Source organism: Planococcus citri, chromosome 1 (genome assembly GCF_950023065.1).
Source record: "Planococcus citri chromosome 1, ihPlaCitr1.1, whole genome shotgun sequence".
NCBI lineage: Eukaryota > Metazoa > Arthropoda > Insecta > Hemiptera > Pseudococcidae > Planococcus > Planococcus citri.
Genome location: NC_088677.1, coordinates 87,543,104 through 87,570,008, shown reverse-complemented (window position 1 = coordinate 87,570,008; position 26,905 = coordinate 87,543,104). Strand labels below are relative to the sequence as shown.

General features: G+C 35.1%; 1 protein-coding gene and 1 long non-coding RNA gene across 2 annotated transcripts in view; one reads left to right on the top strand and one right to left on the bottom strand.

The window, feature by feature from the left end:
• Window positions 1-24,833, bottom strand: part of LOC135839807 (uncharacterized) — a 91,243-nt gene extending 66,410 nt beyond the window's left edge. Inside the window, exon 1 of the long non-coding RNA XR_010557647.1 lies at window positions 24,239-24,833. This is a non-coding gene — a long non-coding RNA (uncharacterized LOC135839807). The remainder of the gene's footprint in view (window positions 1-24,238) is intronic.
• Window positions 1-26,905, top strand: part of LOC135839797 (homeobox protein Nkx-2.1) — a 60,071-nt gene that overhangs the window by 25,102 nt on the left and 8,064 nt on the right. The window contains exons 2-4 of the mRNA XM_065356009.1: window positions 5,090-5,247; window positions 5,344-5,439; window positions 25,067-25,153. Coding sequence (XP_065212081.1) covers window positions 5,090-5,247; window positions 5,344-5,439; window positions 25,067-25,153 — 341 coding nt within the window. The remainder of the gene's footprint in view (window positions 1-5,089; window positions 5,248-5,343; window positions 5,440-25,066; window positions 25,154-26,905) is intronic.

Sequence of the window (26,905 nt, the reverse complement as noted above, 5' to 3'; positions counted from 1 at the left end):
TTTTCAGAAATTCACCAAAAAATCGAAAAATACACTTGAGCTCTTGAAATTTTGGCTGGTGATAAATTTTCGCATGCTCTTTCGATCTAGCTGTGTCCAGTTCAAAAAATTTCGTGCAAGTCCTGTGTTACGTAGAAAGCAAAATCTACGATTTTGTTTGACCTGTCCATCAAAATGGCTGCCATTTTGTTGATAAGGCCAACTTTTTTTTTGGCATGTTTGCTTTAAATGCTCCTTACGATGTCCTCTTCAAGAAAAAAGTTGTCCCAGAGCATCCACGAGGGGAAGGGAGGCATAATTATTTCTATTGTCGAATTCCGGACCATATAAAAGAAGAAATCAAAATTTTTCTGTTCAAGAGAAAATGTTCTGAAATTTGTATGAATGGCTGTACCTTGTCCAAGACCAATCATCCGAGCAGAAGTATTTGTCAAAAAAGTCCCTTAACTTCAAGGGGTGGGAGGATGAGGAGGAGGAGGAGGAGGAGGAGGGAGCATGGAAATCCAAGAGATTCTTTCTGCAGACCTTTGAAAGAAAGAAGTAAAAAAAAAATGAGCGAAATCAAAAATCCAGCGTCGTTTTTTGTTCGGGTTCATTCAAAATATTCCAGTTGGGGGATGAAAGTGGGGGAGTTCGAATGTTTCTGAATTTTTTTCTTGCAGTTTGAGGCATATTTTTGACACGAGAGGTACAAAAGATATTTTTCAGAATTCATTTTTTTTCAAAACCCACTTATTAGTCAAATTCTCATGTTTTTTAAACCCTAAAAATAGGCCTATAGGTACGGTACACTTTTAACTGAAAAATACAAAATTCAAAAGAACTTAGTAGCTTCCCAATTTCCTCCTCCGCTCCCCCTCCCACGACATCGTAATCAAGAATAAAATTTGAGGTATAAAACGTTCCCCATGAATTAACTTTAACCTGTAAGTAAGTATTTCCAATCCAAACCAAAGGTCAAAAACGGTCTCGATTGGCCCCTGGGTGGCACACACACGCGTACTCACCTACATCCTGACAGAAAACATCTTCATCATCAAATGCAATACCACCATCCCAGACGTAGATCCGGATCGAATCCATACATAAATATACGAGTATTTCACACTATCTATACGCGGTAAGAGATGGCAAAAAGATTATCGTCCTTTTAAAAGGAATAACGTTTAACGACTTAAAGAAGCAGCAGTGTGCGTTTGAAAGAGAATCGAAATGTATACGGAGAGTTTTGTGCGACGGTGTTAAGATTCGAATGTGTTCAAGTTTAACCCTTGTTTGTATAACTCTAACGCTGATCCTTGCGGACATCGTCTTTGCATTTGAGTACTTTTACTTTTTCAAATTCCTTATTCTTTTTCTTCTGCTCGTTCTATCGTTCTATCGTTTTGCTCTTGCTCTCTGCGGTGTTGTGTTTTTTTTCTTCGCTCGTTCTGCTTTCGCAGGCGAGAAAACCGAAATGGAATTCGGTTTGTGTTTAACAAATAGTTGACAGATTGATGCGAGGTTTGTTTACTTTGTTCGTCGATGCATAATCGTGTGCCTGTGCCAATGATTTTCGCGTCACGATTTCGTTTGTGGTGGTGGATTTGGATTCACCGACTCTGCCGACTAAGTATAATGTAAATGGATACAATATTTTAACCATGCAATGATGTATGGATTATGTAGGCTAGGTATGCAAAACGGGGAAGTTAAAATCGTAATTTTTAAATCTCTGGTGAAAAAAATTCAATTTACTCATTTCGATGAAATTTTATCCTTCAAATTTTTTTTTGATTCTCTCACCCTCGATTTTTTTAAAGCCCTATTATGCTTAATTGAAAAGTTCGTTTGAGAACTTTTACTAGGTATATATTTTCTGCAATTTTGATAAATTTCCATGCTACTTTGAGAATATTTAATGCATTTTCAATTACTTAGGTGACTTTTGAAAGATTTTACCCAAATTTCGAGACGTTTTATGAAGTGTTGGTCTTTTTCACACGTTTTTATAATATCATTTCAACAACTTTTTTAGCGATCCATTAAAAAAACATACAAAAATGATTGGAAAATTGCACGATTCGAATCATTTTTCAGAATCACCAAAATAGTAATCCGCAGAGGCGTGCCGAGGAGGGGGGTGTGGGGGGAGGGTTGTATCACCTCCCCAAACAGAAAAATTTAGGCGAAAAATTGCGAATTTTTGGAAAAAATTGGATGAGTTGGATAAAAGTTGGGAAATTTGAGAAAGTTTAGAATAAATTGTGTAAGCTGGGAAAATCTAAGAATTACCAAAAACCCAATGATTTTTACTGGTTTCCAACTCCCACTTCCAGAATTTGTTCGAACCTCGTCTGGCTAATTAGCATGAAAAATTCTGGAAAAGAGGGGGGGGGGGTCTGAGGAAAAAAGTTCACGTAAAAACTTTTTTTTTTCCAGATCCCAAGTTTGTTTTCTTGGCAAACCATTTCCCGAATTTGATATTCCTCCGAATGATCATTTCTTGAAAATGAATTTATCCTAAAAACGTAATTACTAAATTAAATGTAAGACTTTCTTGGATACGACGGGTGTAATAATCAAGTAATTACAAACACCCAAAAAAAAAAAAAAAAAAAAAATTTTAGTAACAAAACAAATGTTTCATACAATTTTGAAAAAAAAACGAGTCTTTCGGGCCTTTTTGGAAGGTAGGTACATTTTTTTTTGCGATTGTGGCAATTCACCAAAAAAAAACACACTATTTTTGACAAAAAGTGAGAAAATTTTACATTTAAAAGGGTTTTTTACACTTTTGGGAAAAAAGGAAAAATTTTGGTAATTAATTTTGATTTAAAAAAATGAGGGGGGCTTTTTTTACAGTTAGTAAGATTTTTTACAGTTTTGACAAAAAAAAGTAAGATTTTTTGGTAATTTTGATTTTTTTTTAAATTGCAATTTTGATTGAAGACGAAAAAAACTGATTTTTTGTGATGAAAACACTAAACTTTTTCGACATTTTCACCAAAAAAAAGTGTTCTCTAAAATGTTTGCAAAATTGGCGATTTTGATTAAAAAAATGCGTTTAATTTTTGACAATTTTGACCATGAGGAGGGCTTTTTTTACAGTTGGCAGTTTTGACAAAAATAGAGTAAGTTTTTTTTTGTTTTTTTCTTAAATTGTTATTTTGATTGAAGAAAAAAAAAACAGATTTTTTTGTGATGAAAATAATTATCTACTAAACCTTTTCAAAATTTTGACCAAAAAAAAAGGATTCTCTAAAATTTTTGCAAAATAAAAGACCGGCGATTTTGATTTAAAAAAATGGGTTAATTTTTTTTGAAAATTTTGATAATGAGGAGGGCTTTTTTTTACAGTTCTGACCAAAAAAAAGTAGGTAAGATTTTTGGTACTTTTGATTGCTTTAAAAATATTTTTTAGCAATATTGATTTTTATTTTTTTAAAAATACCAAAAAGTACAAAATTTTGGTGCTGAATATTATTTTATTGAAAATGATTTGGGAGGGGGGGGGGTATATGGGTTTAATGACAATTTTGACAATGAGGAGGGAATTTTTACAGTTGGCAGTTTTGACAAAAATAGAGTAAGATTTTTTTTTGTTTTTGTTATTTTGATTGAAAAAAAAAAAAACAGATTTTTTGTGATGAAAATACTTACTAAACCTTCTCAAAATTTTGACCAAAAAAAGGATTCTCTAAAATTTTTGCAAAATAAAAGACTAGCGATTTTGATTTTTTAAAAAATGGATTTTTTTGACAATGAGGAGGGCATTTTTTACAGTTCTGATCAAAAAAAAAGTAGGTAAGATTTTTTGGTAATTTTGATTGTTTTAAAAATATTTTTTAGCATTGTACATCACAAATTACAAATTGTAAATTTTCTGTAGCTTTCACCCTCACTTCGTTTGGACAAAATCGAAAATGTTCTGTTCTGTTTTTGAATTTGATTTTCAAAGGCCAAAAAATCTAAACAAAAAAAAAACAAAAAAAACATGAAAAAAATAGAGAATGTTTGAATTAATTTTTGTCAAGTATAAAAGCATCGTTTTTGAGTAGGTATTTGAAATTATTCAACATTTTTGCCTCCGCAACTCTTCCTTCCAAAATTTGTTTGAACCACATCTGTCTAATTAGCACGAAAAATGCTATAGAAAGTAGGGAGAGAGGGGGGGAGTCGGGGATAAAAAGTTGGGAAAATTTCAGCCACCTCCCCCTCACGTCTCTGGTGATTCGTAATCATAGAATCGAGTCAAATCACTTATTTTGAGCAACAATTTGTGATCCTTGATTCGAATCACATCTTTCATGATTTCACCCAACCTCTTGAATAATTTAAAATCGTTAACAGTAAACTTACGTTAATCTAAAGCCATAAAGTAAAACAATTTTCGGTCATTAAAAAAATCCTATGTTTTTTTCATTTCCATCCCTCTTCGATGTGTTAAACCTTTGGTTATTGCTTCGGATCGCCATTTTCCACCTTCGACGTTTTAAAACACAACTCACGATTAATTTAATTAGCAAACGAATTTCAACGCGAAAAAAAAAATGTATCATAAAATGAATGAAATATTTAATTATGCGAAACCCCACTCGAATAACGAAGAATCGAGCTTTTGATTTCATAAAAAGTCGATCACCGACATTGGCACATAAATCGCGGATACCTATAGACCTAAATACCTTCACCTAATGAAAAAAGCAAACCATCGTTCACCTTTGCCAAGTATTTTTTACAAATTCTCGCCCCCCCCCCCATCCAATGTAACCTTTCGAAATTGAGATTTGCTCAAACGGTTGAAAAAAAATGGAGTAGAGCGATTTTTTAATCGAACGTTTTTTCTATCATCAGCATCATTATTATTAAAGTACACTCGAGTTTAAATGAAGAGGTAGCGTGTACGGTCGTGGCTAATTTAATTATGATGGTATATATGGGCTCCGGTTAAGTACGCCTTGCGCGGAAATACTCAATAGACGTGAAATTAATTTTATACCATCTTTGTCGTAATAAATATGTATTATAGGACGACTATACAGACTACATATTATATGACTTTGACAAATTCGACTTTATGACTTTTATTTTTTTACCACATTTGCAGTTTCAAGACTGATGAGCGGATCGCCAGCGTCGACTGGTATGAATATGAGCAACATGACGATGTCTGCTGCTTTGACGTCTTGCGGCGCTGACACCAAACCAATGCAGTTTCCTTTAGCCCAAAGACGAAAACGAAGAGTGCTATTTACTCAAGCTCAGGTACGTAAGCTTAAGCTCGTTACTCGCTCTGCCGGAGCAAATTTCAAAATCACCCAGCATCAGCAGCATTTTAAACGTTTTGGGTTAATTTCGCAGGTATACGAATTAGAGAGGAGATTCAAGCAGCAAAAATACCTGTCAGCACCGGAACGAGAACATCTCGCTAGTTTAATCCACCTGACACCTACGCAGGTCAGTATCCTCACTTTTTTTCATTCTCTGTCCCACGTCTGGTTTGTTTTTCTATCGCCTTCATCGCCTTCTCACTCTAAGGCTAAGCTACGTCTCCTTTTTTCTCTCTATTACTCGTACCAGTACCGCGCACGCTGCTGCTGTGGTCTCTAGATACGAAATAAGCTACCATTTTCCATCCTCTCGTCTACACGCGGAGTGAGTAAAGTTATCTTTATTTTTGTCTACACGATGGTCTTGTGTGGTTTTGTACCACACAGCTGTCACAACATACCGCGAGTTGAAAAGAATTACCGGACAATGCGCCATTGCCCATTAGAACAGAGTTATTTCTGAATCGTTGACAAACCACCTTCTTGCTCGCGATGTCTTCTTCTATCACGTAGACCGTAAAGGTAGCTCCTATCTACACGTATAGCTACAAATCGGTACATGGATACCGTGGAGAGCAGAGAGTTATAATATGGTTAACCTTTCACAATGGTATAGGCTGACATTTCGAGATCCTTAAACTAACAATTATTTTTACGTATTCTTTCATAAAATTATAACTTCTCTTTTGCTATTTTTTTTGTAGGTAGTTTGTAACGCTGGCAGGATTTCGATCAGTCAGTCAGTTCCTCTCGAAAGGGAAGCCTTTTCAATTTCCAAGTCTGTTTTCCGGATATCTTTATTCTTTAGTTCCGTCGAATTTGCAGTAGCCTATTCATATGCTGGGTTGTTTATCTTACCGATTCGGATTGCTTTCTTGAACAGTTTTAGCTTTTATTCGGTTCTAAAGGACAAAAATTTCCCTATTCATCAACCTTTAAATATTTTTGTGATCAGAGGCTTACCTATAATTTAAAATATCAACAATTTCCTTCATCTCTTCTTTATACTGTAAGAATTGAAGAGTGACTTTTGTTTTGCAAAAGTCTATGTTCTACTATGAATGCCCAATCGATTCTCATTTTCGTCAAGTTCTCAAAAGACGAATTCGACTCGATGGTTCGATCTACGATCACACCCCCTCCCTCACCACTTCACTCGGTTTCTTGCCTGGTGTGAAAATTGGAGGCGAAGGTAACATGAAATTAGATTACACGTTCCTCGCTCGGTCGAACTCTCAAGAGGAAGGCTAGATCGAAAAGTCACGAATCATGCCAAAAATATATAGTCCGGCATATGACAGTAGAAGTAATTGCACCCCGGCCCCCCCGGCCGATCCTCCGGGACAACTTTTTTCTTAAAGGGGACATCCTAAGGAACATTTTAAAGCAAACTTGTCCAAAAAAAAGTTGGCCTTACTCACAAAAATGGCGGCCATTTTGATTGACAGGTCAGCCGAAATCACAAATTTCGCGTTTCAACATAGGACTTGCACGAAATTTTTCAAACTTTACAAAGGTACATCGAAAGATCATCCAACAATTTATCACCTGTCAAAATTTCAAGTGCTAAAGTGCGTTTTTCGATTTTTGGTGAATTTTTGAAAATCGAATTTAGGCCAAAAATGAGGGAAAAAATCAAAATTTTACCAAATTGACCAAGAAAGCTTCATTGGGATATACCCTATTTTCGACATGCCAAATCGATTGGAAACGGTTTCAACCTGTTTTGAGCAGTTCTGGAGCCTCCAGCAGATTTTTGAAACTCGGAATTCCCACAAAATTCCATCAAATTGGATTTGTAAAGCTGAAATTCGAGCTGAACTCCAACTGCAACTGGCAGTTAAGTCGACTGTTGGAGAATTAAAGTCATTGTGGAGCCTCCAGCGACTTTTTGAAAATTCTTGAAGCCTCCAGTAAATTTTTGAAACTTAAAATTTCGTCAAATGCAGTTGGAAAGCCGTAACGCATTCTGTAAACTGATTTCAACGTGCTATGAAGTCGGCTGCAGGTAGATTTCAAGTCGTTTTGGAGCCTCCAGTGACATTTTGGAAATTACTGGAGCGTCCAGCAGATTTTTTTCAATGCTCGAAATTCCCAGTAAATTTTACCAAACAGAGTTGAACATCGAAAATAATTTCAACACATAATCTAGCCCACTACAGGTGGGTTCAAGCCATTTTGAAGCCTCAGCGACTTTTTGAAAATTCCTAAGGCCTCCAGCAGATTTTTGAAACTTAAAATTTTGTCAAATGCAGTTGGAAAGCCGAAATTTATTTTGTAAACTAATTTCATTACTCCATGAAGTCGACTACAGGTAGATTAAAAGTCGTTTTGGAGCCTCCAGCGATCTTTTAGAAATTACTGCAGCCTCCAGCAGATCTTTCAATGCTTGAAGTTCTCATAAAGTTTCACCAAAAAGAGTTGAACATCGAAAATTCACTCTGCACTTCAATTTCAACACGTAATCTAGTCGCCTGCAGGTGGGTTCAAGTCATTCTGGAGCCTCCAGCGACTTTTTTGAAAATTACTGGAGCCTCCAGTAGATTTTTGAAACTTGAAATTCCCGCAACATTCATTTATCAAATGGAGTTGGCAAGCTGAAATTGGTTTTGAAGCTTCCAGCAACTTTTAGGATATTTCAATTTTCCAAAAAAACGCCATACAACCTTTCAAAAAGTCGCTGGAGGCTCCAAAACGACTTGAAATCCACCAGCTGCAGCAGTCAACTTCGTAGCGTATTGAAATTAGCTTGCAGAATGAATTTCTACTCTCCTTTGATGAAATTTTGGGGAAATTTCAAGTTTCAAATATCTACTGGAGGCTCCAGTAATTTTTCAAAAAAGTCCCTGGAGGCTCCAAAACGACTTGAAATTCACCTGCAGTACTTCGTAGCGTATTGAAATTAGTTTTTAGAATAAATTTCAGCTTTACAACTCCAATTTGATGGAATTTTGTGGGAATTTCGAGTTTCAAAAATCTGCTGGAGGCTCTAGAACTGCTCAGAACGGGTTGAAACAGTTTCCAATCGATTTGGCATGTTGAAAATAGGGTATATCCCAAATTTCAGCTTTCTTGGTCAATTTGATAACATTTTGATTTTTTCCCTCATTTTTGGCCTAAATTCGATTTTCAAAAATTCACCAAAAATCGAAAAACGCACTTTAGCACTTGAAATTTTGACAGATGATGAATTTTTGCACGATCTTTCGATCTACCTTTGTAAAGTTTGAAAAATTTCGTGCAAGTCCTATGTTGAAACGCGAAATTTGCGATTTCGTCTGACCTGTCAATCAAAATGGCCGCCATTTTTGTGAGTAAGGCCAACTTTTTTTTGGGCAAGTTTGCTTTAAAATGTTCCTTAGGATGTTCCCTTTAAGAAAAAAGTTGTCCCGGAGGATCGACGGGGGGTGGGGTGCAATTACTCCTATTGTCATATGCCGGACTAATACCTCCAGCCAAAATTTCAGGAATTGAAGTGAATTTTTTAATCTTTTATGAATCAAAAAGGAAAGCTGAAATTTGATATGTATTCTACTTTTGGACCGATCAAATTGATTGGAAACCGTTTCGAACCGGTTTGAAAAATTCTGCATGGAGCCTCCAACAGATTTTTTTCAAATTGCCACAACATTTTTTCAAAATTAAGTTGGAAAACCAAAACTTACTTACTCCATAATACCTGTAATTTTGATATGCTGAGTCGACTCAACGTAATTTCAAACCGTTCTGGACCAATTTTCTAAAAAAAAACCGTCTAAATTAATTAACATTAATTCTCATTTGAGTCATTACACACCATTTTTCCAAAATCGGTGAGTTTTGATTCGGGATCAATTTTTGTATAGAAATTTCATGATTGAAAAAAAATTCTACTGGAGGCTCCAGAACGGCCCAAAACTACCGCCAATCCACTGGAAATGCAAAAAATAGGATGAAAACTGAATTTTAGTTTTTTTTTGTATAGGTACATATTGCACCTCGGGAGTAATAAGGTTACCTACATCTCAAAAAAAAATTGATTTTGACGTTTTTGCATTTTTGGGGTTTGCATGACCCCCCTCAACCAAAAATAACACTTTGAGTTGGATACATTATCTAGATCTTGTAAAAAACGTAAATGGCCTAATTCAAAATCCCAACAACATTGCAAGTTGTTTGGAGTTAAGGGTACATCTCAAAAAACTCCACCTTTTTTGAGCAAATTTCGTACATAAAAAGTGTTAACAAACAGTTTTGATTGTTTTGAATGTTTGTCAGTTATAAATAATCACAAGGAGTGCATTTTTTATTGGTTTGTACCAAATGGGGAAAAAATGATCACTTTTCAGAAAAATGAATTTGCAGATATAATGAAATTTTAGTTTTTTGAGAAAAACTCAAAAATTAAGCACTCTAGAAAAAAACTAACGATATTATGTCGATTGGAAATTTAATTCTCTACAACTTTGTTGACTTGAAATTTTTTTTGGACGCTTCCTTTCGCCTCCACATCAACTTTAACGAAAGGTTGTAACTCAAAATGTTTTCCAAACATTGAAATATTTCCTCTTTAAGATTTTATTTTTCAAAGTGTTCTTATGCTAAATGAAGGTAGGATACCAGATCTTTAAAATGAGGTGCTATTCATTCCTCATAATTAATTATAAGTTGATAAAAATAATGAATCAAGTAGTTACAAAAAAGAAAATCACTCTCCTGTAAAATTTCACTTTTTTGAGATGTAACCTTATTACTTCCGAGGTGCGATTGTTCATATCACCTGATGAAGGCACTGTGTGCCGAAACGTAGTGGATTTCGTAAATTTTTTCGTGATAAAAACAAATACTTATATAATCAAGTTATTCTACCAATTTGTTCTAATTTTTTGGCCAATTTTTCCAAAAATTTCCAACTTTTTGCCTAAGAGCTGAGACACCCCCACCCTCTCTATTCGGGCCCCCCTCTGACGTTCGGGGTTGTAACTTTTTCAACAACAAAATACATATCTACATACATCATTCTTCATGTATGTTCATCAAATCAGCTTTCCACATCCATCAAAGTACCTCTCGATTCATGATGAAGGTCCACAGTCCTATGTACATACATACTATACATCTACGTATGTACGTAGGTACGACGACGTAGCAGTTCATGTGCAGTAAAACAACGCGCACAGAATATTAAATACATATAGGGGCAAGAACTGAGCCATAAAAATAATTGTACGACGACATAAGGCACGTTGTTGTAATCAGCAGTCGTATAAACCTACTTAAGACATTTATGATGGAAAGCTGTACGTAGCAAAAATGGAAAAAAAAAACTGACGAGCTTTATTGCCCATTAATAATATGAATATACGACGAAGTTTCGCACTCGCGGTAGCTTGATCGACGTGATGTGATGTGACATGACGTAGCAAGGCAAGGCAAGGCAATGGCAAAGTAACACGATGATGGCGAACGGAAGCAGAATCGCGGGTAACATAAGGGGGCTGTGTTATCTGGATATTTTAATCTATAATATTTAAAAAGCCGTTTTAAAAAAATCAGTTCAATGGAAACCTTTGAGCGATATCGGTATCGAAAGCAAGCTGGCGCGATGATGGAAATATTGCACGCCAGCCTATATAAAGAATAGTGCAGCCGAGTAGATTGGGTGGGGGGATGGGGATGGCAAAGGGTACAAAACGTGGAAACTCTCTCGGTGGCTGTGGCTATATACACCATACACTATAAACTATACACGCGAATATACTTTATTATGGTATAGGTGAAAAAGAGAGGGCTTCGCGACTATAGGAAAAAAAAGCAGCGAAAGAAAAGGTATAGCAGGAGCGCAGGCATGGGGATGATGGTAGAGTGGTGGAACAAGAATTATTAAAGGCCGGACGGGTTGTGCAGCTCCGAAGAACACGACAAAAGGAACGTTTGATTTCAAGTGGTAAGAGATTTTTTCAAGTACCCAGCGACTCCGATGCTAGCAGCGTTCGAACAATGTAACAAACACAATGAATTACCCAATGGCCTTTGCACAGAATTGTAAATTGTTACTGCCCTCCTCTTCGTTTCCCTTCGCGTTTGCCCATTTTACAAAAACTATATACCATCGTACAGCAGCAATGGTGGCAGATGTGAAGTTCGCTTTTTGGTGTACCCCCTACCCCCTCCCGGCGTGGCGTTTTTTCCGCGTCGACCTGGCTTCTGCCATGATTTCCGCAGCGTGCAGGGGTTTGTAAATTTTCCATGTTTTGATAACCAACACCCCCAAATTGTCGAGCGTAATAATTCGCCTAGTCGAAAGAAAACACCGGCCGAGACCGTGTACACAGTTACACACCATATAAGCCTACACATAAGGGATAAGCTGAATAGGATACGGATTTAATGAGGTGATTGGATGGCGGTGCTCGTGTTATTCGTCGACGATCGCATAAAAAGATAAGCGAAACAAGCGCGATGGATAAAATCAACCGAGCGTTGTCGCGGTTTTCTCGCTCTCGCGATCTTTTTCTCGCACACCCCAGATTTCAGATTGGGCTGCATCTTTTTCTCTTTTTTTTTTACCAAGTGTTTCTTTCGGATGTTGGTTGTTCATTGCTGCTGATGTACTATAAGCTCGCGTCGGGATATGGGGAATTTACCGCAAGCTCGAGCAGGCGATTACGATTACGGAAAATGTTCTTTTTTTTTAATGGAGGCTGCGCTGTGACGGGAACCCGCATTTTTTTTCCTATTTCAATTAACCGGATTTACGCGCAGAATGGCGCGATTTGCATATTTATTTGGGTATCAATTTGTCAAATTGGCCGAATTGAGTGTTGGCGAAAAAATCGTCGTAAAAAAGTATGTAATAAAAAGTGCATCGTCGTCGTGGGAGTTGATGACAGCAATGAACAAATATACCCATGGAATTTTTGATTACAACTTCGAATTATTAATAGCTCGGGATGTGGCAATAGTAGTAATTGCAACCCTCCCCCTCCCCCTCACCCCGATCTCCCGGGACAGCTTTTTTCCTAATAGGACATTCTAAGGAACATTTTAAAACAAATCTGCATCTGCCAAAAAAAGTTGTAATTGCTTTCAAAATGGTGGCTGAAAACTTATGTTTTTCAAAAAATCTGTCCCAACTAAATTTAGCTCGTATCCACTGTGCAGAGTGAATTTCGGATTTTCAACTCCATTTATAATAAAAATTTAAAAAAATTTCTAGTTTGAAAATTTTACTGGAGGCTCCAAAATGACTGAAAGGCTGCCTGCAGTCGACGTTACAGCGTATTGAAATTAGTTTGTAGAATGACTTTGTTGAAATTTCAAGTTTCAAAAATCTACTGGAGGCTCCAAGAATTTAAAAAAACCGCTGGAGGCTCCAAAACGACTGGAAATCTACCTGCAGTCGACTTCATAGCGTATTGAAATTAGTTTACGGAATGATTTTGTGGAAATTTCAAGTTTCGAAAATTTACCGGAGGCTCCAAGAATTTTTTAAAAAGTCGCTGGAGGCTCCAAAATGATTTAAACCCACCAGCAGTCGACTTAACAGCGCGTTCAAGTTGGAGTGCAGCTTGAATTTCGAACTTTCAACTTCATTTGATGAGATTTTGTAGAAATTTAAAATTTTTAAAATTTACTGGAGGCTCCAGTAATTTTCAAAAAGTCGCCGGAGGCGCCAAAACGACTCAAAATCTACCTTCAATCGACTTCATAGTGTATTAATATTAGTTGACAGAATAAATTTTGGCTTTCCAACTGCATTATCATGAAATTTCCAGTTTCAAAAATCTGGTGGAGGTTCCAAGAATTTTCAAAAAGTCGCCGGAGGCTCCAAAATGCCTGTTTAAGTTAGAGTGCGGCGTGAATTTCGGATCCCCGACTTCATTTGATGATAAATGTAGTTATATATTTGGTGATTTCAAGTTTCATAAATCTGCTCAAGGGTCCATCAACTGCTCAAAATGGTTTCAAACCGTTTCCAATAGATTTGGCAGGTCGAAAACAGGATATGTTCCAAATTTCAGCTTTCTAGGTCCATTTGGTAAAATTTTGATTTTTTTTGGCATACTTACCTATACGTATTTGATTTTCAAAAATTCACCAAAATTCGAAAAATGCAGTTTAGCACTTGAAATGTTGACTGGTGATAAATTATTGCATGCTCTTTCGATCCAGCCTTGTGCAGTTCAAAAAATTGCGTGCGAGTCCTATTTTGGAAAGTAAAATTCAGGATTTTGGCTAACTACTTGTCATTTATTTGTTAGTGAAGCTTACTTTTATTTTAGCAAATTTGCTTTAAAATGGTTTAATGACATTTTTTTGTAGTTTTTGGTGAATTTTGACCAATTTTCCTGAAATTCCATCTTTTTTGGATTTCTGAAAATTCATCAACAATACAAAGCACACTGAGAAATGCAAAAATGACGTTTTTAGTATTATTCCAAAATTTCGATCACCAATAATATACCTACTTTTTATGCGAGAAGTTGATTTTTTCAAAAATTGAATGATATTTTTTAATAGAAATTTCAATTTTGAAAAAGGACAGAAAATAACAAGCCCAAGCGCGAAGCGAAGGCAACGTTTTTCGGAAACTTGGGTTTGGAGAAGTAAAAAAACAGGTTTTTCTTTCTTCATGTGCCCTTCTCTTAAAAAAGGGCATATGAAGAAGAAAGTTCTTTTGCTGAGCCTTTCAGAAAGCGTGAGCCTGGGATTAACTGCGCCACTTTGCCCCCCTCTCGGCGGCCCTGGGACCATATCATTTTCCTCTTCTTTTCTCTGACCAAAGTTAAAACAGGGGTTTCTCTCATCATAGGTCCTTCTTTAACTGCGCCTCTTTGCCCCCCCCCCTCCATCGGCTCTGAGACCTGATCATTTTCTTCTTCTTCTTTTCTCTGACCAAAGTTGAAGATTTGAAAAATTAATTGACTTCTCGCATCGAAAATTGAAAATCCACTTTTTTAATCAGTTATTTTACTTTTCGAATCATGTAAGTACGTATCACTTTTTTCATAGCTTTTGCTCTCGTTTCGCTTAGGCAGATTTGAATTCTACAGTGCAATTTTTCAAAAATTTGCAAGAATGAAAAATTAATATCTGAAATTTAAGAAACATAACCAAATCAATACCTAAGGGTTGGTACCGGTGCAAAAAAGTACAAAATAACGAAAAAAAGGTGCAAAATTTCATTTTAAAATGCCAAAAAGCTCAAAATTTTTGTGTTGAAACTTCTGACATTAAAAATGATTTTTTTGTACCTACACGAAAAAAAAAATTGATAAAAATTACTATTTCAGTACAGTAACCGGATCCCATTCAAAAATAATAGTGATTTTTACTCTTTGTAAAGAAGTAAGTATGTAGACTACAAGATGTAGACAATCTGGAACGACGATTCAGTAATGGGGTAAAGTTTACGTAGTTTGAGGTAGGCATCACGTGATTTGAGAACGATATGGTTTTTGAGAGATACATAGTTTCTGGTCCAAGTGTACGCCGAGATATTTAACTGTCGATGTATTCCATGGTACCACAGTGTTATCGATTAAGATTTCTGAAGTCTGTGAGATTTTGCGAAGTGTAAAGATTTTTGTTTCACTTTTAAGAGGATTTAGCTTAAGTTTCCAGCATTCAAACCATGGTTCCAATTCATTGATACCAGCTTGAAGTTGATTACGAGCAATTAGAAGATCATTATTTTGGCTGAGTAAAGACGTTTTATCAGCAAACATTGCTATTTCATTATCAGCTGGTTTAGGAATATCATAGTAGTATAAGATGAACAATGTTAGACTCAATACAGCGCCTTGCGGTACACCTTGGCTGATTCCTCAAAGTGAAGAGCTTTCATCATCGATTTGAACATAAAATTTCCTATTTTGAAGGAAGGAAGAAATGATTTTATGTAGAAAGATGGGTGTTTCGATTCATCAATTGTAACTAATTTGTGAATTAAACCATAATGCCATACAGAGTCAAAGGCATTTTTGATGTCTATAAAAGCTGCAGTTGTGAATTGCTTCTTTTCATAGCCATTGTTAATAAGTTGTACCATTCGATGAAACTGATGAACTGTGCTCATTTCATTACAAAAACCAATTAAGGTGCATTGGGGGAAGTTGGAATTCGGGGTAAGTTAGAAAACTTGCTCTAGCAGCTAGAGGTTTATATCTGGCGAAGTGCCACTAAAGGTGACTTCGAAGTTTTGCTGTACAATATTATAGTATAGTAAGATACGATAAGAATAAAAAGGAGGAAAAACCTCGGAAAACTCGACATCATTCTTATGTCAAGTTGTCATATTGCTCAATCTACGAAACAACCATGGTTTAAAATGTAGGTGAGGGTACTACCCCTACTTCATCACGGCATAACAATTTTCGCGATTCAGTTTCATTTTAGATGTCTTAGGTTCAATTGTATTTTGTTGTTGTTTTGAACTTGTTTTGAATTTGTTCTAAAATACAGACTTTCTATTTTTTAGTTTTTCGCGTATAGCGGACAAACCGTGCGTCCTGGTGAAAATCTGACGAGAGTGATCTCAAAGAGAATACTTCCCCCAATTGGGGGAAGTCAGAACAGTTTATATTTTATTCCACTGAGCAAAAGCTACTGTGTCAATCGCGCTCAAATTTTCACCATAGGTCAAGAACCCTTATGGGAACCTACATAATAAATTTGATCCATATTGGTTCATTAGAAGGGGAGTAACAGCTGGTCAAAGTTGAAATTGCGAAAAATCATTCTGACTTGCCCCGGTGCACCTTACTGAAAAGATGGCAAAATCTGTTCCTTCTTCAGAAAGTCCAAAAGACATTTACAAATGATTTTTTTCAAGGATTTTGGATAGAGAAGAGAAAAGACTGATAGGTCTATAATCATTAGGAAACGAAGAAGATTCTTTTTTGGATAGCGCAATTACTTTGGCAATTTTCCAGGCGTTAGGAAAGTAACCAATTCGAAGGCAAGAGTTGAAAAGTGTTTTAAAGCTTGTTGGGATATTTGTTGGAAGGTTTTTAAGCATAATGTTACTGATGTTATCCGAGCCTGGTGATTTTCAGATTTTGATTTTTTTGATTGTATAGCGAATTTCTTCAACTGAGGTTTAACGAAGCATTTTGCGAAGACAATGATTGCTGGGTTCAGTTGAAATATCAAGAGTGTCTGTATTTCTATTGCAGAAAATATCTTTGTAAAAATCAGCAAATAATTCACATTTTTTGTGGTTCGTAGTCGCCGATTTGTTATTATGAGTTGACGGAGGTAATATCGTTGGTTTGTTGAGAAGACTTCTAGTATGATTCCATAAAGAAAAACTTGGTGATAGGCTCTCAAGATATTTTTGGTAGTTGGCATGTCGATATTCTTCCAATCTTTTCCATACATTATGGGTTAGATGATTCAAGTAATTTTTCAAGGAATACCCGACAAACCATCTCGACTTTCAATTTGAGGTCGAGTTTTGATCGAGTAGAAATCGGCTGATACTTTTGATCATTTTTTTGACGATTTTGAGAATCGATAAAAAATATCAAAATAATTGACTGATAGTTTTCAACAATTTTCAACAAAATGTAAGATTGATGGAAACTTGATCCTAAATCTTCCTACATTGTAGTGCTATAATCTGTGACGATTTCACATTGAAAATTCAAATCAATTTTAGGTCGATTTCATACTCAAGGCCTAAACTTGACTGCAAATGTTCGTCGATTTTTCTTTCTCTGTAGACATCAATTATGCATACAGAAATTAAAGTCAGTTTTAGGTCGATTTTTACTAAGTCATAAAAATGATGTGGAAATCGATTCAAAATCATTCAGAATTTGTGATATCATATTCGATACCTTTTTTTAAATTCCAAAGTTGGATCGATTTTTCATCGATTTTTTGTTTAAATGAAAATATAATATCATAAATCAATTTAAAATTGTTTCAAAATTGTAATCTAATTGATAACTTTTTAAATCAAAAGTTGGATCTATTTCTCATCAATTTTTTGTCAAAATGAGAAAACGATAGAAACTTGATATGAAATATTTATCGATTTTGCCTTGAAAATAGACATTAAGTAATTTAGATAAAAGCTGAAGTTGATTTTAAGTGGATGATCTCTTGGAAATGAAAATGGAGTGAAAATTGATTCAAAATTAATGCATTATTTGTGCTGTTGTAACCAATGGTTTTTTCAAGTTTAAAAATTGGAATCAATTTTTCGCCAAATTTTTTGATGAATTGAAAATAGTCAAAACTTGACTCAAAATATTCATCAATTTTTTTCTTAAAAATATAAAATTTTTTCTGCACATTGAAGTTGAAGTTGATTTTGACTATTTTTTGATGAGAGATGAAAATGGTATGAAAATCGCTTCAAAATTTTATGGTTGATTTACAGCACAAAAGTAGTAAAAGTAGACCAAAAATTGATAAAAAATAGACGTCAATTATTTATCGCTGATACAATTTACTACTCGCAGATAAAATACCTATGCAGCAAACTGTATAAGTAGTTTTTCCAAAAAAAATTAATGTTGGAGAAAAGAAGTGTTATAATATGTAACTTCATTTCTAAGGGGTCATCTCGACCCAATTTTTGAGTCATGGGAGAGTCGAGGTGGAGTCGAGGTGCGGGGATTTTACCATCAAATCATTTCAAATATCAATTCACATAATATTTTGTATAATTTGCATAAATATGCACCAGAATACGAAGAGCGATTTTCTGAAGATTTAGTGTCGTTTTTCATTAGCTTGACACAAAATTGATTAGAAAAAAGTGTCGATAGAAAGTACTCAAAACCGTCGTCACAGATATTGAGTCGATTTTGCATCAAATCACAAGAAATCTTCAAATTATCGACAAAAAATATGTGGCGATGTCTCAATATGAAAAGTGCTCGATGGTAAATTTGGGTTGGTTTTATACCAATAATGTTCGAGAATAGGTAGATTTTATGCCAAAAAAAATGATGAAAAGGAAATTTATTGATCTAAATTCGACTTAAAATTTGAGTCAACTCGACCCTATTTTTTTTTTCAAGATTGTGTCGAGGTGGTTGGTCGGGATAGTCGCTTGTTCTTTGCCATTGTCTTCTCAGGCAATTTTTTACGAGGATGAGCCGAATAATAGGAAAAGGAAGATTAGAATTTGTTACGCTGATTTTAGAGATTGCTTTTTGAGCTTTGGAGGCAGCACAAAGAATTGTTCTAGACAGAGAGTCAAGTTGAGAGTCAATTTCAGTGCTCTGAAAAAAGATGTGAAATTTCTTTTCCAAGGAAAGGTTTTTAAAGCTCTGCCACAATATTAAGAACTCATATGGGAATTTTTTCAAAGATCTTTGAAGTCAGAATCAGACCAAATTATTGTAAATTATGCAATAAGCAGATATCTTACCTACATACACCTGAGAGTAAAAAAACACCACCAATCTCGAATCTTTTCACCACAACCGAAAACTTTCAACTTCAAAATTCTGGAGAAAGAAACCGTCAAAAAAAACTGTCAACTGCGTCATCGTCGCGAAAATATGGCCAAATTATCAGAACAAAGGCTCATCTCGAGAGGTTAATTAAGTACATCGCGTCGTACCGAGGCTTTTTTTCAACGTATAATACACTCTTTCGAATCGTACAGTAAATGAAACTTTGAAAATTACTATATACCTATCTCTCTAAAATACATAAGTACGAGTATAACGCGTACAAACACTTTGAAAAGTCGCGAAAGCTGATTTTACCTACGTCATTTTTTTTCATTTTCTTAAATTTTAATTAGGTTGCTTCGTGCGCCTAGTTCGCGATGAAATTTCTTGGCGACGAACGCTTTCATATATACGAGAGTGATACAAAATATAGGCAGCAAGATGAAAAAAAAATACACATTTTCGACACAGAAGAGTCAGCTAGAGAGGGAGGGGGGAGGAGGAGGGCGACCGTTACATATTCATTCGGTTGCCCTTATTTTTTTTAAATACTCGAGAAAAAGAAAAGAGGCGAAACTGCCTGCACTTGTTTCTCGTTCGTCGACGTCGTCGTCGTCGTCGTCGTCGAGGAATAACTTACATCGCATCATCGTCATCGTATGAAAGGCTATGTATAGACGAGCTATACGTGGCGCATAGCACGCTAAGGTATACACACGATGAACGCACCGAGGGAAAAAAATTCGAGCGCAGAACAAAAAAAATAAGCGAAAGAGGGTAAAACGAGAGAAAAAAAAGAAGAAAAAAAATTAATGAAATTCAAAACGTTGAATAGAAAGCGTCGTTGCGTAGTTCATAAAAATGATAAAAGAAGCGTCTCGGCATTAAAGGTGAAAGTCGTTAAACGGGGGAAAAACTCGGCAGAAAAACTGCGACTCGCTAAAATTGATATGCGGCGTAGTATAAGTCGACGTCGACGTCGCCAGAAAGAGGAATCGAAAAGTGGTTTACAAAGTGGTATTCGTTCGACGCAGCAGCGAGGAATGAGGAAAAAAAAAGAAGCAGTTCGAGAGTTAAAAAGTAAGACTGCTATGGATTATTGTTAAATGTTCTCAAACGCTCTCCAACTTGTAGTGCTCCTCTCTTCGCCTTTGGAAATTGCACTTTTAGAAGGTTAACAATGGCTCAATAGTTGAAGCGAGCTTATCTTCTAAATTACAAGCGTTTTTTTTTTTTCACCGCTTATTTACAACAGTCATCCGTTAATTGCTTACTAGTCAATTGTATTGTGCGCTATTTGGCCATTCTTTTTTTTCCTTCCCTGCTCTCTCCTCTCCTCTCCTCTCCTCTCGTTCTTTCATTTTCTAAACGAAATGCTAAAATCGAGAAATTTTTCCAACGAGGATACGAAAACGCGAAAATCCGCGAGATGGAATTTTTTTCCTCTTTTTCGGTTCATCCTGGCGCACGATTCAATCGCGCGATTGTTCTCCGGGCTCGCTGCTGGCGAAATAATCCTTTTCAAGAAAATAATACCTACGCGTTTTGATGAATATTTTTCTACACCTTTTACGTCTTACGTCAGAAGCTTTGAAAAATACGATTATTATACGCCGATTTTTTTTTTTTTTGGCATTCTTCGTCAAACTAAGACTTTTAGTATAGGTAGGTACGATTTCGCTAATTTCCAAACGATTGCGCTTTTTACGAATTTTCATCCCCCCACAAAACACAATAACACAATTCCCAAACAATTCAAAAACATTTTCAAGACGACTAAATTCTAAATAGGAAACAATAAAGTCGAAAAGTTCCTCGTGGGTACGAGTTATTCGTAGGTATTTGCTGATAATTCGAAATCGTCTCTTGTTTTTTCTGAAAAAAATTGAATGGATACCCTATTAGTCGTTCGAAGTAATCTACAACGATCAAATTTTCAACTTTTGGCAGAGTGCAACCTTTGCAACCCTTCGGTCATCCTTCCCACCCCCCACTATCCCTAAAAAGTTATGATTTGAGTATCTGAATATCATTGAATCATTAAATTTAAAATTCAAGACCATTTTTAGTACCTTTAGATTTAACTAACCCCCCCCCCTGCCGATCCTCCGTGACAACTTTTTTCTTAAAGGGGACATCCTAAGGAACATTTTAAAGCAAACTTGCCCAAAAAAAAGTTGGCCTTACTTACAAAATGGCGGCCATTTTGATTGACAGGTCAGCCGAAATCGTAGATTTTGCGTTTTGAACATAGGACTTGCACGAAATTTTTCAAACCTTACAAAGGTAGATCGAAAGATCATCCAACAATTTATCACCTGTCAAAATTTCAAGTGCTAAAGTGCGTTTTTCGATTTTTGGTAAATGTTTAAAAATCCAATTTAGGCCAAAAATGAGGGAAAAAATCAAAATTTTACCAAATTGACCAAGAAAGCTGAAATTTGGGATATACTCTATTTTCGACATGCAAAATCGATTGGAAACGGTTTCAACCCGTTTTTAGCAGTACTGGAGCCTCCAGCAGATTTTTGAAATTCGAAATTACCACAAAATTCCATAAAATTGAAGTTGTTAAGCAGAAATTTATTCTAAAAACTAATTTCAATACGCTACGAAGTACTGCAGGTGAATTTCAAGTCGTTTTGGAGCCTCCAGCAACTTTTTGAAAATTCCTGAAGCCTTCAGCAGATGTTTGAAACTTTAAATTTTCACAAAATTTCATCAAATGGAGATGGAAAGCTGAAATTTACTCTACACTCCAATTTTAACACCCTCTGAAAACGACTTCAGGTAGGTTCAAGTCATTTTAGAGCCTCCATCGACTTTTTTGAAATTTACTGGAGTCTCCAGTAGATTTTTGAAACTTGAATTTTCCCAACATTAATTTATCAAATGGAGTTGGCAAGCTGAAATTGAAGGAAATTTCAATTTTCCAAAAAAAGTTATACAACCTTTCAAAATGTCGCTGGAGGCTCCAAACTGACTTGAAATGCATCGGCAGTCAACTTCGTAGCGTATTGAAATTAGTTTGCAGAATGAATTTCAACTCTCTATCTCACCTTGATGAAATTTTGGGGAAATTTCAAGTTTCAAAAATCTGCTGGAGGCTCCAGTTATTTTCAAAAAAGTCGCTGGAGGCTCCAAAATGACTTGAACCTACCTGAAGTCGTTTTTAGAGGGTGTCAAAATTGGAGTGTAGAGTAAATTTCAACATTCCATCTCCATTTGATGAAATTTTGTGAAAATTTAAAGTTTCAAACATCTGCTGGAGGCTTCAGGAATTTTCAAAAAGTCGCTGGAGGCTCCAAAATGACTTGAACCTACCTGAAGTTGTCTTCAGAAGGTGTTAAAATTGGTGTGTAGAGTAAATTTCAGCTTTCCATCTCCATTTGATGAAATTTTTGGAAAATTTAAAGTTTTATACATCTGCTGAAGGCTTCAGGAATTTTCAAAAAGTTGCTGGAGGCTCCAAAACGACTTGAAATTCACCTGCAGTACTTCGTAGCGTATTGAAATTAGTTTTTAGAATAAATTTCAGCTACAACTTCAATTTTATGGAATTTTGTGGGAATTTCGAATTTCAAAAATCTGCTGGAGGCTCCAGAACTGCTCAAAACGGGTTGAAACCGTTTCCAATCGATTTGGCATGTCGAAAATAGGGTATATCCCAAATTTCAGCTTTCTTGGTCAATTTGGTAAAATTTTGATTATTTCCCTCATTTTTGGCCTAAATTGGATTTTTAAAAATTCACCAAAAATCGAAAAACCCACTTTAGCACTTGAAATTTTGACAGGTGATAAATTTTTGCTTGATCTTTCGTTATACCTTTGTAAGGTTTGAAAAATTTCGTGCAAGTCCTATGTTGAAACGCAAAATCTGCGATTTCGGCTGACCTGTCAATCAAAATGGCCGCCATTTTGTAAGTAAGGCCAACTTTTTTTTGGGCAAGTTTGCTTTAAAATGTTCCTTAGGATGTCCCCGTTAAAAAAAAAAAGTACTCTACCAAGCCTTTGAAGGTTGGCGGATCGCGAAAATAACGATTTCTTATCAATCTTTTTGCACTTTTCCACCATTAAAAATCCTTTTTTTTGAGAAAAACTAACACTGGATTCGTGTTCAGCGTGTCAAAATACCCTGATAACCACATTTTTCACGATCATTTCGATCAAATTTTCAAAATTCATATTTTTTTGATTAATTTTAATAAGTACCTACGAGTAGCAAGCGTTGGAAAAATTGAAGCCAAAACAGTGAATTTGGACGGCGGATCGCTGTTTGTAAATTTCATTTTTTAGAAATTCCCTGAAAATTTTATAGCTTCCTTCTCACTTAAAATAAAGTCGCGCTAAGAAGCCTTTCAAGTGCCAGGCTCTCAAAAAAACATAAAAAAATCCAAAAAATAAAAGTTTTTACATTCTAATCCAATCCTTGGATTTGGTCCATTTTCATCAGAAAATCACTATCTATTCAATAGTTTTGACTCTCTCTCCATCCGGATGAAAAAAAAATGGAACTCCTCCCTGCTCTGTTTCTAAAAAAAAATGCATGTCTCGAGTTCGAGTAATGAAGAGAAATGATTGGCAACCTTTAAGTCTTCCAGGAATGTTGAGATCTCATTTTAAAAATCACTTTGAAAAAAAAAGGAGGATACAAAAGTATATCTTCGAGATCATTTTTCCAAAATTTTCAAGTTCTATGGCCATTAAGTTTCCTTTTTATCGTGAAAAGTAGATCTTTCACTTTGAAAATTCAGTTTGAGAAAAAAAAGCGAAAAATTGGGGGAAAATTGTAAGAATTTTATGATTTAATATTTGAATAAATTTATCAACGCATCGCCCTAATTTTCAGCTAATCCTCGTCTTCCTAATGCAGGTTTTTTCATCAAAATTTGGGAGCTGAAAGGCCACCTAGGGGTCGTGAAAAATGAAAAAGACCACATTTGTGGCACATCATTTTCAAAGCCCTTCTTTCGAAATTGTAGTGAGGCATGATGAGAGCCAAAAGGTTTCATACAAAACCAAGAGAATAGTCGAAATCACGTCATTTATATATTTTTTTTGGAAGGGGAAGGGGAAGGGGGTTTTGATCACGCTTGGAGCACTGATGGATGATGTCGAAGAATCAGATTGAAAAAATGAGTAAATCTTTGAACTCGGCAGTTTCGAATTACCTAGTTAGCGATCAATATACCACTCAATTTTTGATTTTGTTTTAAATTTCGATCAAAATAGTGGATCCTTGCCTCCCCTCCCCCCTTTAGGAAGTTCAAGTGCCATTTTGAAAATCAGTAGGTAATTAGTGTGGCATCGCTGTAAGTATTCAGAAGAACGCAAAAAAAAACTGACTACATAAATTTCCAACTTCGCCTGTCACAAAATTTTAACAAAACGTTCATGAAGGAGCACAATGTTTCGGACACCCAGTACACAAAATCTAATCCACAAGCATTACGTCGCAATTTGAACCAAAATCAAAATTTGTACCATGTAGATTAGATATGTAAGTAGATTAATAAAATTCTTTACCTTGGTTAAAAATGCTCCAGCAACGTATTCCCAGTCAACTTCAATTTATTTGGCATCCTTCTAGTACACGAACAGTTTTCGATCCCCTCTTCCGGTACAAACCTAACAATAAGTAATCACAATGTACTATACTCGTAATCAACACATATCCAAATTCATAATAATTCATAAGAAATCGCGAACATATTCTAATTCAATTAAAAATCCGAATTATTCGAAAATAGCGTAGCAAATATCACTATACAGTACAAAAAGTGCACGAGCAACCGAAATGCGACGAAATATTCATACAAACGAGTAAGCAATCAAAATTACATGACAATTGACACGATGAGCTGTCAACGATGCGATGAAAAGGAGATAAGAAACTATTTGTAAAGGAACTACGAGTATTCGTGATCATGTGTGCCGTTGCCGATGAGTCATAGGTATCTAATCTACCATCTACCTACCCTTTATCACCTTTTAGCAAATTATTTCTCTCGCATAATATTTTAAAAATCTCTACAACAAGATGTGCAAAAAAGTTTGCACTATCGTCAGCATCTCTATAATTATATATTAAAATACATGTACATAGATTAGATACATAAGTATTAAGTACCTAGCTATGTACCTACCTAAGTATTAAGGTACATATTTTCACGAATACATCAGAAAACCTCAGAAATCCCTTCATTATGTAGTTAAATTCTGTAAAATCGTATTACCTACTCCTAGCATCCCTAAACAGACCAGACATGTTTCAAAATGAGAAACTATAGACCAGGAATTAGGTAGATATAAGTAATACAAGTTTGATTAAACAACCTGTACAATTTTTTTCAGGTTAAAATATGGTTTCAAAATCATCGATATAAATGTAAACGACAAGCAAAAGAAAAAGCAATGGCTGAACAAAATGCTCAAAATCAGGTAAATATACATCAGTAAAATTATTCTCGTATATAGGTATAACATAAGATCGAATAAAAGATGTAAAAAAAAAATCACCCAAAAAAATACATCCCAATTTCCACTTCAGAAGGATATAATATAAACAACATTTAAAAATGAGAAGACCCCCCCTCCCCTTCTAGAATAACATGAAAAATGCCTCAAAATGAATGATTTGCAGACTTTCAAAGGGTTCGTATCGGTTTTTCCAACAAAAAAAAAAGTAATTTCAGAAATCAAAAAAAGCTTAAAAAAGTAGGTAACCAAAAAGTAACGAAAAAAGTGGCAAAATGAGAGCAGAACATTACAATGATAGGCTAAGAATATTAAAAATTGAAATGTTCTGCAGGTTTTTAATCTGAAAAATTTGAAGTATGTTGCAAATTTTTAATTAAAAAGCGAGACTTTTTGGCAACGAAGAGAGAATTTTTGAAATTTCTGGTAAAGTAGCCATTTTTTTCGGACAAAGTAAAACTTCGATAATTTTAGCAAAAAAAAAATGCTGTTTGACAATTTCTGACACAGAAGCAAAACTTCTAAACAATTTTTAGAAAAAAGTGACATTTCAAAATTTTTGACAAAAAAAAACGACAATTTCTAGAAATTCAACTAAAAATTGAGAATTTGTGAGACTTTGAAAATTTTGGCAAAAAACATGACGCTGAAAATCACTTGCAAGAGAGTGATAATAGGTACCCACTTTTTGGGTATTTCTGACAGGAAAGCGATACTTTTGGGTAATTTTTGAAAAAAGTCAAAATCTCTGGAAATTTGTCTAAAAATCGGGAATTTTTATCATACTTAAGTATAAATAAAGAATTTGATAGTAATTTTAGCAAAAAGTAGAATTTTTTGGAAATTACCTTGTGGCAAAAAAATTGATATTTTTTCACAATTTTTATCAGAAAAGCGAGTGTTGTTTGGCACCTTTATGGTAAAAAAAAAAAATGATTTATAGTGATTTATGGTCACTTCTGCTGAAAAATCAAGACTTTCCAACTTTGCTAAGAAAAGGAGAATTTTTGTAAATTTTTGACAAAAAACATAAAGCGAAGCTTTGAGAATTTTAGCAAAAATCAATACTTCTTTGCGATATTATTGGAGAAAAAAATTTCCTACTTTTTTTGAAATTTTGACGGAAAAGGAAAACCAAAAAAAAAACACACACACACAAATAAAAGTTTAGCAATCAAAAAGTATGGAGAATAATCCAGTACGAGCCCATGACTCAGTAGAACCCAAAAAGTGGTCTTAGATTCCAATTGCAATCGCCCAGGTAGTCTTATGCGACTTGACCAAAACTAGTTTTACAAGGGCTATTGAGCAAAAAAAAAAACACACGATTTTTTCAAAACATTCCTCCTTTTTGAGGAGTCATGTCTTCCGGAGCTAAATATTTTTTAAACCCACTATCACCTCGAAATGAAGGTTTCTGCTGAATTTAGTTTTAAGAAACGACTTCTTTTTCACGATCCAACCTACTACTTGTGAAAATAATAAATCTTATTTATGACCTCTTGAATTGCGTTCGAGCTTCAAGCAGTAGATTTCTGAATTTTTCAGACTCGGAATTTTGGAAACATTTTCAAGCAAAAATTATGAACTCAAATTAATGGTCTTTGTGGTCTCTTTGACAATCGATCTTTGCACAAATTTACAAAATCTGTTTCTGTCGGTTTAAGTCTTTCTTCGAATGTTTCACTTATTTTTTGTGGGGGGGGGAAGGGGGTA